The following is a 10,845-nucleotide window of genomic DNA, read 5'->3' on the forward strand; positions in this document are numbered from 1 at the left end:
ATTGGACTCAAAAGTGCAGTGGGTTTTCCAAAGGAGATCTTCTGACTTCTTCTATCCTTTAAGTACCCAAAGATTAAAGCCACACACTTGTTATGTAAACTTCAGTTTCTTCATCTTTTGGGTTGATTTAAATACTTAGATTCTGTGAGGCATTTCACTTTTTCCTTTATCTGACTGGTTCCTGCCTATTCAGTCTAAGTATACTTTATTTCCCTGCCTTCATTTTTTGATCTTGCCAGTGCTAGCTTACCTTCTTTTGCTCAGAGAATGGTTTGCATGCTCCTTCTACCTGCTTTTGCATTGACTGACTCTCAACCCTACCAACAATCCTCTTCTCTCTCCTTTCACCTCTTACTTTCTGTGATCAACGATATTCCCAGTTCTTCAAAAATCTGTGGGAGACTTCCGGCAAAATGGCAAGGAGAAGACAGTCACAGTTCTAATGCCTCCTGATCTCTTCCCCATCTATCACATGCAACAAACCACTCAGAAGAAATCCGACCCACAAAACCCAGAAATAAAAGCCAGGAGAAAGAATATCTACCTCAGGATTTGTCTCCCGCAGCAGCTTTGGCCAAATTCAGGCTGGTGAGTCTGGGCTCAGAGGGAGGATCAGCCCCAGATCAGCCAGATTAACAGCTGAATTGGAACTGGGAGTCTGAGCGCCTGAGAGCCGGACCTACTGGATCAGTGGTGGGGCTGGACTAAAGGGGCTTGGGTCCCAAGCAGAGGCTCTGGTGTTGGTGCTGTCCACCTGGAGCTTGGGGACCAGGCTGGGGGGGGAGAGTTTTGGTTCAGGAAAGCTGTGGACACCATCCCTAGGCTCCTTGGGTCTGAGAAACTCTGTGTCCACTCCTCCTTTGCACAGAGGGCCCTTCCAAAAGAAACAAATGCAAACTACTTCTGCCTTAGGCCCAGGTGTGTGAGCAGAAGAACTAGTCCAGCTGAAGAATGACCTTAGGCCAGGGTAATAGCTCCAACTCCTCCCTTCAGGCAAAGGGAGAAGGTCTCTCAACCAAGGTCACAGACACTCCAGAGATGGCAACCAGTACCTCCTACTGGCCAGCCAGAGATACTGCACTCAGTAAATCCTGTAGCGATCCCAAGCCCAGGTGAACCAGCCCCATCCCCCAACTCAAGGTCTTTGCATAATGAAGAAGAGTCAGTGGAAAAATGGATCCATAGAAAAATTCCTGGAAGGAAAGACCCCAACTCAGAAAGACCTGGAACCTCTGAGGTGAATACAATCTGGTCTCCAGTACAGAAAGTATTCCTTGAAGAAATAAGGAAGGAACTTAAAAATTTGGGAGAGGCAATTGCAACAAGAAAACAAAACCTTAGAAAGTACAATTGGACAAACATAAAATGAGAATAAATCTCTCAAATCATCAACTGGACCAATACAAAATGAGAATAATTCTCTCAGATCCGCAAATGAGCAAATGCAAAAAGAAATTAATTCTCTCAAAACCTCAATTGGTCAAATGGAAAGCTCTTTCAAAAGTAGAATTGGTCAATTGGAAAAGGAGTTGCAAAAGTTCAATGAAGAAAACTCCTCCACCCAAAAAATAATGGAGTCTACAGAAACTAATGACTCCATGGGACAGCAAGAGTCAGCTAAACAAAATCAAAAAATAGAAAAAATAGAAGCAGATGTAAAATACCACATCAATAAAACCACTGACCTTGAGAATAGATTGAGGAGGGTCAACCGAAAAATTATAGGACTTCCTAAAAACATTGAAGAGAAAAAAAGCCTGGACATAATATTACAGGATCTAGTGATGGAAAACTGCCGTGATATCAGGGAATCAGAGGGCAAAGTAGTTTTTGAAACAGTACATCGATCCCCACAAGAAAAAGATCTTAAAATGAAAACACCAAGTAATGTTGTGGCCAAACTCCAGAATTATCAGATAAAAGAGAAATTCCTGCAAGCAGCCAGAAAAAAAAAATTTAAATATCAAGGAGCCACAGTAAGGATCATGCAGGACCTGGCTGCATCAACTTTAAGGGATTGAAGGGCCTGGAACAAGATATTTCGAAGATCATGGGAGCTTGGAATGTAGCCAAGAATCTACTTTCCTGCAAAGCTGAGCCTTCTCTTCCAAGGAAAAAGATGTACATTTAATGAAATGGAAGAATTCCAAAAATTTCTGATGAAAGACCAGAGCTAAACAGAAAATTTGGATATCAAACAGGAGGTTCAAGAGACACATGAAAAGGTAAAAAAAAAAGGGGGGGAGGCGGTAAAAGAAAAAAAAATGCAATCCAGTAAGTAAACCCCAGCATGGGGGTAAAAAAAAAAAAAGATTCTCATAAACCTTGAGAAATGTAACTCTAACAGAGAGAATACACCTAGCCAGAAATGATGGACATTCATGACCTATCCATGAGACTACTATCTAATGGGATGTAACTGACTTTAACCCCACTTGGGAGAAAGACTCTAATAACTCTCAGGAATTCTGACTCTATTCAATAGAATATACAGAACTAGAAGGAACAGACAATCAGAATTTTCTATGACTTAGATAGAAAGATCTAAAAAAACACTACCTCCCTAAAAAGGGGGACAGGAAAGAGATGGGAGAAGGGAGGGTATTGAATGGGGTAAATCACATTACACTAAGAGGTACAAAAAACGTATGGTAATACAGGGGAAGAAGGGAGCAGAAGAGAAATACCTGAATCTTCTCATCAGACTTGGCTTAAAGTCAACCTACACATACTCAGTTAACTTATAAAACATCTAACCTTTCAAGTATTAAAAGGGGAAAAGGGAAGGAGAGTGGAGGAAATAAGGGGAAATAACAAAAGGAAGGGAAGGGAAAAGGGAAAAAAGGAAAGGGGAAAGAAATAGGAGGGTGTGATATAGGAGGGCAAACACACTGAAGGAGGTGGTTTTCAGAAACAAAAGACTGGGGGATATGGATAAAAGGGGGGAAAAGGGGGAAAAATACAAACAGAGGGAAGATAGCACGGAGAGCAATAAAGAATTAGTAATCATAATCTTGAATGTGCATGGGATGAACTCTCCCTTAAAACATAAGCAAATAGCAGAGTGGATTAAAAACCAGAATCCTACAATATGCTGCTTACAAGAAACTCATTTGAAGCAGAGAGATACATATAGAGTAAAAGTAAAAGGTTGGAGCAAAATATATTTTGCTTCAGCTGAAGTAAAATAAGCAGGGGTAGCAATCCTTATCTCAGACAAAGCAGCAGCAAAAATAGATAGTGTTAAAAGAGATAAGGAAGGAAACTTTATCCTCCTAAAAGGTACCATAGACAATCAAGTCATTTCAATATTGAATATATATGCACCCAGTGGGACAACACCCAAATTCTTAGAGGAGAAGCTGAAAGAACTACAGGAAGACATAGACAGCAAAACTCTACTAGTGGGAGACCTCAACCTCCCGCTATCAGATCTAGATAAATCGAATCATAAAACAAACAAGAAAGAAATTAGGGAGGTAAATAGATTGTTAGAAAAATTAGATATGGTAGACTTATGGAGGAAACTGAATGGGGATAGAAAGGAATATACCTTTTTCACTGCAGTACATGGAACTTATACAAAAATTGACCATGTACTAGGACATAAAAACCTAATGATCAACTGCAGAAAGGCAGAAATAGTGAATACATCTTTCTCAGATCACAATGCAATAAAAATCATATGCAATACTGGGCCAAGGAGATATAGACCAAGAACAAATTGGAAACTGAATAACCTCATTTTAAAAAATGAGTGGACCAAAAAACAAATTATAGAAAGAATTAACGATTTTATCCTAGATAATAATAATGAAACAACATACCAAAACCTATGGGATTCATTCAAAGTGATTCTCAGGGGATATATTATAGCTCTAAATGCTTATATGAATAAATTGGAGAAAGAGGAAATCAATAAACTAAACATGCAACTAAAAAAATTAGAGAAAGAACAAATCAAAAATCCCCAATTAAATACCAAATTAGAAAATCTAAAAATTAAAGGAGAAATTAATAAAATTGAAAGCAAAAAAACTATTGAATTAATAAATAAAATCAAATGTTGGTATTATGAAAAAACCAATAAAATTGATAAACCTCTGGTCAATTTGATTAAAAAAAAGAAAGAAGAAAACCAAATTGCTAGTATTATAAATGAAAAAGGTGAACTCACCAATGAGGAGGAAATTAAAGTAATAATTCAAAATTATTTTGTCCAACTCTACACCAATAAATTTGATAATCTAAGTGAAATGGATGAATATTTACAAAAATATAAGTTGCCCAGGTTAAATGAAGAAGAGATTAAATACCTAAACAATCCTATCTCAGAAAAAGAAATTCAACATGCCATTACTGAACTCCCTAAAAAAAAATCTCCAGGGCCTGATGGATTCACAAGTGAATTCTACCAAACATTTAAGGAACAATTGGTTCCAATCCTACATAAACACTTTGGAAAAATAGGGAAAGATGGAACTCTGCCTAACTCTTTCTTTGAAACCAATATGGTACTGTTACCTAAAACAGGAAGAGTTAAAACAGAGAAAGAAAATTATAGACCTATTTTCCTGATGAATATAGATGCAAAAATCCTAAATAAAATCTTAGCAAAACGATTACACCAAGTCATCACTAGGATAATACATTATGATCAAGTAGGATTTATTCCAGGAATGCAGGGTTGATTCAATGTTAGGAAAACTGTTAGTATACTCAATTATATCAACAACAAACCTATCAGAAATCATATGATCATATGAATAGATGCTGAAAAAGCTTTTGACAAAATACAGCATCCATTCCTATTAAAAACCCTAGAGAGTGTTTGAATAAATGAACTGTTCCTTAAAATAATTAGCAACATCTGTCTGAAACCATCAACAAGCATTATATTCAATGGGGAGAGTCTAGAGGCATTCCCAATAAAATCAGGGGTGAAACAAGGGTGCCCATTATCACCACTACTATTCAATATTTTATTAGAAATGTTAGCATCAGCAATTAGAAAAGAAAAAGAAATTAAAGGAATTAGAATTGGGAAGGAAGAGACAAAACTCTCACTCTTTGCAGATGACATGATGGTCTACCTAGAGAATACCAAGAAATCATCTAAAAAACTACTGGAAACAATTAGCAATTTTAGCAAAGTTGCAGGTTATAAAATAAACCCTCATGAATCCTGAACTGTTCTATATATATCTAGAAATAAACAGCAGGAAGAGCTAGAAAAAGAAATCCCATTCAAAGTAACCTCAGACAATATAAAATATTTGGGAGTCTATTTGCCAAGATAGACTCAGAATCTTTTTGAAAACAATTATAAAACACTTTTCACACAAATTAAATTAGATTTAAATAACTGGGCAAATATCAACTGCTCATGGATAGGTAGAGCTAATATAATAAAAATGACAATTCTACCAAAACTAAACTATCTGTTTAGTGCCCTACCAATCAAAATTCCAAAAAATTACTTTAACGAGTTAGAAAAAATTGTAAGTAAATTCATATGGAGAAATAAAAAGTCAAGAATTGCCAGGAGTTTAATGAAAAAAAGTGCAAAAGAAGGTGGCTTAGCCCTCCCCGACCTAAAATTATATTATAAAGCATCAGTCATAAAAAACTGCTTGGTATTGGCTAAGAAACAGAGTGGTGGACCAGTGGAATAGACTAGGTGTAAAAGCAGGAGAGGATTATAGTAATCTGCTGTTTGATAAACCCAAAGAGTCTGGCCATTGGGATAAAAACTCCCTCTTTGATAAAAATTGCTGGGATTATTGGAAGTTAGTATGGAAGAAACTTAGATTAGACCAATACCTCACACCCTTTACCAAGATAAGATCCAAATGGTTACAGGACATAGACATAAAAAACAATACTATAAGCAAATTAGAAGATCAAGGACTAGTCTACCTGTCAGATCTATGGAAAGGGGAACAGTTTATGAATGAGGAAGAGTTGGAGAACATCACCAAAAACCAATTAGATGATTTCGATTACATTAAATTAAAAAGCTTTTGCACAGATAAAACCAATGTAACCAAGATCAAAAGAAACGGAGTAAATTGGGAAAAAATCTTTACAACTAATAATTCTGACAAAGGACTCATTTCTAAAATATACAGAGAACTGAGTCATATTTTTAAAACAAAAAAGCCACTCCCCAATTGACAAATGGTCAAAGGATATGCAAAGGCAATTTACAGATGAGATCAAAGCAATCCATAGCCATATGAAAAATTGCTCTAAACCATTAATTATTAGAGAAATGCAAATTAAAGCTTTTCTGAGTTACCACCTCACACCTCTCAGATTGGCCAGTATGACCAGGAAGGATAATGATCATTGTTGGAAGGGATGTGGGAAATCTGGGACACTATTACACTGTTGGTGGAGCTGTGAACTCATCCAACCTTTCTGGAGAGCTATTTGGAACTATGCCCAAAGGGCAACAAAAATGTGCATACCCTTTGGCCCAGCAATACCACTACTGGGTCTATACCCTGAAGAGATGAGGAAAAAGGGTAAAAGCATTACTTGTACAAAAATATTTATAGCAGCCCTGTTTGTGGTGGCAAAGAATTGGAAACCCAGCAAATGTCCTTCAATTGGGGAATGCCTTAGCAAACTGTGGTATATGTATGTCATGGAACACTATTGTTCTATTAGAAACCAGGAGGGATGGGATTTTAGGGAAAGCTCGAGGGATTTGCATGAACTGATGCTGAGTGAGATGAGCAGAACCAGAAAAACACTGTACACCCTAACAGCAACATGGGAGTGATGTTCAACCTTGAAGGACTTGCTCATTCCATCAGTGCAACAATCAGGAACAATTTTGGGCTGTCTGCAAAGGAGAGTACCACCTGTATCCAGAAAAGTTACTGTGTAGTTTGAACAAAGTACAAGGACTATTCCCTTTAATTTAGAATAAAACAGATATCTTATTGTCTGATCTTGTTGCCTCTTAGCCTTCTCTTCTCTTTAAGGATATGATTTCTCTCTCATCACACCCAATTTGGATCAAGGTACAACATAGAAAAAAAAAGTAAAGACTGACAGAGTGTTTTCTGTGGGGGGGGGGGGAGGGAAGCAAGATTAGGGGAAATCGTAAAACTAAAATAACATCCTAAATAAAAATAAATTTTAAAAAAAATCTGTGGAAAAGGGCTTTTCCTTTTTCTCTCCAGGGGTCTGCATAACCACTTCTGAGATCCCATCAACTCTCTACGCTTATGGCTCTTGCCTATTGTCCTCAACGAGATTAAGAATTTAGAGATAATTAAGGACAGAAACTATGCTATTTTAATTTAGAACAAACCAATTCAAGTGACAGAAAAGCAAAAGCATTGGGGTAGTACTTTGGACTTTTCTTGCTTTTGGAACAGATGGTGGATGGACAGATTACAAGTGGTGTTCCTCAATGATCTCACATCTGATATGAACTTCTGTGAACTACTCTGTCAACTTGGAGTCAAGAAACATTGATTTGGAGAGTGAGGATTAGAAGAACCAAATAAAGAAACAGAAGTGCATGGAGACAAATGCAATTAAAAGATGACAATTCTGCCTGGGAGAGGGCCGCATCAGTCACATTAACCACGTAGACTTTGGCAACACTAATCATTTCATCTTATAGTAATTAAATTGTAGCAGAGTCTTTCAGAGATATAACAAAACTATAGAAAGTATTTTAATGGGCTGGGGATATTTTTGTTACAGACCAAACAATGAAAGGAATGTGATTTTTGCTCTGGTTAATGGGAATTATGCAATCCTGGCCTGGGTTTCCCACTCCACTTGCTGGAAACATATAAATAAATGTCCCTGTGCATATGGTGTATCATACATTCACACGATCTCCTCTTACCATCCATCCAAATCCCTGGATCCTGAAACAATGAGCTACTATGGAAGCTACTATGGGGGCCTGGGCTATGGCTATGGCTATGGCTCTGGATATGGCTGTGGATGTGGCGGCTTCCGTGGCCTAGGCTGTGGCTTTGGCGGCTGTGGCTGTGGAGGTCTGGGTTATGGTAGCTATGGTGGCTATGGTGGCTATGGCTATGGCTGCTGTCACCCATCCTGCTGTGGAAGGTATTATTATTCTGGCTTCTACTGAAAATCTACCTGTTCCTGCAGTGTGTTGGAATCCTCAATAACCCTTTGGATAATTCTATCACATTATAAGGATATCCATCTGGCTGTGTAGCTGTGTTGCAGGGGAAAGATACCACAACAGGGCCTTGAATTCTCTTTGGAGCATTCTGGGTAGGGAAGTGGTAGGCACTGAGAAGCAGCAGGGCCCTTCCTTCTGGGAAATGATGCAGAATCTCACTTGTCATGGGAATCTCTTCCAATAACACCTCAACAGCAGCAAGATTTCTCAGCTCTAATACAGGATGGCTGAGTTGACTGTTATGATTTTCTAATAAACATGTTTCACTGCCTTAACCAAACTATTTTCAGTTTTCCTTCTTGACCTCCTTCCTCTTCTACCTCGTTTCATGAAGAAATTTTCAACCTTAGTATATTTATCTGATAAAGATAATCAACAAGGGAATACCTCTTTAGATTTTTATTAAGAAAATAAATGATTTTCTTCCAAAATAATTTCCTAATATTCAAATTCTTCAGCTCATTTATTTTAGTACTTCATAATATTCAGGGTTCACCTTAAAGAAGGCAAAGAATTTCACCCCTATTAACAGAAACCCTTCTCCTATGTTCTGTCCACACATGAAAAGGGCTCTAATCCTCAAGCTTTCAAAAAAGATTTTTCAAGATCACGATGTTATTTTCATGATTTTGGACCTCAAGATCCATGATGTCCCTGACAAGTGCCATAACTAAATGATTTTCTCTTGTCTAGAGCAGATTACTGGTGACAACTCTGGAGCCATGAAAATTTACCTTCCTTAGTTCAATTCTCAGCTAAAGACACTAATTAGTCTGTATAATAGCAGGGCCATCACTTAACCATTCTTACTTCAGTGTACACATCCTTAAATGGTTTAGAAAAGCTAATGGCAAAACACTTTAAAAATCTTTGCAAAGAAGACTTAAATGGATTCACAAAGATTCAAACACATGTAACAAAATTTCTGAAAAACAAATCTCTGTTCCAGTTCTCTTACACCACTTTGTTATCACCAAGGAATCTGAAGATGTGTAATGTTAAAACTATTGAATGTTCAAACACAAGGATTATACAAGAGAGCCATGAGAAGTCTCAGTGTTGCCAGGGAATGTTTTGCCCTTATTGTCCATATTGCTTTTTGTCCAACTTAGAAAACTGATTTCAAGCTGAGGGTCTCCTTTTTCATTGGGTAATGGATCCATGGTTGTAATGGTGACCTGCATAAAATTCAAACACCCGGGAAAACAGCATCTACTTTGCTGCTCAGCAACATGGTACAATCCCTATAGTTTCTCAGGTCAGTCTATCTTCACAATTATGTCATTCAGATAGGTCCTTGGAAAGAACCTCACAGTTTGCACGTTATCTAACACATGCTTGCTAAATTTTTATCCCTTCAATTATGTTTCTAGGACTGGTGAAAACACTAAAACTATAATTACTAATATATCTTAACCTTTCTCCAATTTGTTAACTTAAAATAAATTTCTATTATTATTTTCAACCAGATTAAACCAGGCTCTGACCTGTGGATGAACAGAGCTGAACTGAACAGAGCATGGTAGGAATTTGTGATTCAGGAAACAAACAGAAGCTTAATTTCAGAGTAATAGAAATGGTTTACAATTAAGAAAGGGGGCCAGACATGTGTGCCAGGGCCATGCCCCTAGTGGGGGAGTCACTTTAGTAAGCCAAAGTGTTGATATTTATACCAATAGTTATGCAGTGAACAGTACCTCTGATAATGTGGGGCAACAGCAACAATGACACAAATTTGATTCAAAGCAGAACTTTATAATTGGAGATGTCCAAGATTGTCCATAGCTTTCCTGAGCTAGATGGACACCTTATGGAGGTCAAAGCAGCACAATAATTTTATGATTTTCCTAGAAGGTGACAAAGTCTGATCACAAAGAATTGCTGTCATTTAAGACTCAGGGCACCATTTGCTTGTTCAGTCAGCAGTGGAAAACAAAGTGTTGCCGAAAAACTTGACGCAATTTTCCTTTTCCTTTTAATGTTTTCCCCTTCCCTTTTGTCATTGTGCCCAGCCACTAAGATTCAGATCAAAGATGGTTTTCTCCTTTTACATTCTTGCCACCTCCTTTCTAGTCTGCTTGAAAGCAACTATTTTCTAGAAGTGCTACCTAGGAAACACTGACCTAATTGGTCCCCCCCAAGAAATTGACCTCATGGGATAAACAGGGTTGGGTTTGCCCAACTCTCTTAACATCTTGGATCTTACCTGCATTTTTTATTGACCAGAAGGGGAAGAGTTCATTAAGATCCATTCCAATTTGCCTAAAGGCAGACATGTCAAGAATGTCAGGAGGCAATCTAGGAAGGTTAATTCAGTAGAAATAAATCCTTCAAAGAGAAGGCATTTTCTCTGTAGGTCATATCTCATAGAGCAAAGACTATTTCAATTTTTTTAGCAAAGATAAAACTCAAGGGATTTAATCACAGAATTTATATTATTCTCTTTACAAGTAAATAGAAGAGATCTCATACTTATACAATTTGGTAGACATTATAAAAGTTTAAAGATCCAGGACAAGACCCTGAGTGTGCTCTAGATCCAAGGGTTCAAATTCTTTAAAATGAGTCTCACCTAGATCAGGATCTGGAGCATCTAGTACCATATGGTCTAGACTTTTCTGAATGCTCTTCACCTTAGCCAAAGACCAGCTAAGAAATGA

General features: G+C 37.5%; 1 protein-coding gene across 1 annotated transcript; it reads left to right on the forward strand.

The window, feature by feature from the left end:
- Positions 1-7,906: 7,906 nt before the first annotated feature.
- LOC141520553 (keratin-associated protein 19-7-like) lies at positions 7,907-8,128 on the forward strand. Its single transcript, XM_074232146.1, has one exon. The coding sequence runs from the start codon at positions 7,907-7,909 to the stop codon at positions 8,126-8,128; it is 222 nt and encodes a 73-aa protein (XP_074088247.1).
- The last annotated feature ends 2,717 nt before the right edge of the window (positions 8,129-10,845 follow it).

The sequence above is a fragment of the Macrotis lagotis genome, chromosome 1 (assembly GCF_037893015.1).
Source record: "Macrotis lagotis isolate mMagLag1 chromosome 1, bilby.v1.9.chrom.fasta, whole genome shotgun sequence".
Taxonomy (NCBI): Eukaryota; Metazoa; Chordata; class Mammalia; order Peramelemorphia; family Peramelidae; genus Macrotis; species Macrotis lagotis.

Bases quoted from the DNA above. Each gene is read 5' to 3' on its own strand.
- LOC141520553 (XM_074232146.1), top strand. From the start codon at position 7,907: ATGAGCTACTATGGAAGCTACTATGGGGGCCTGGGCTATGGCTATGGC.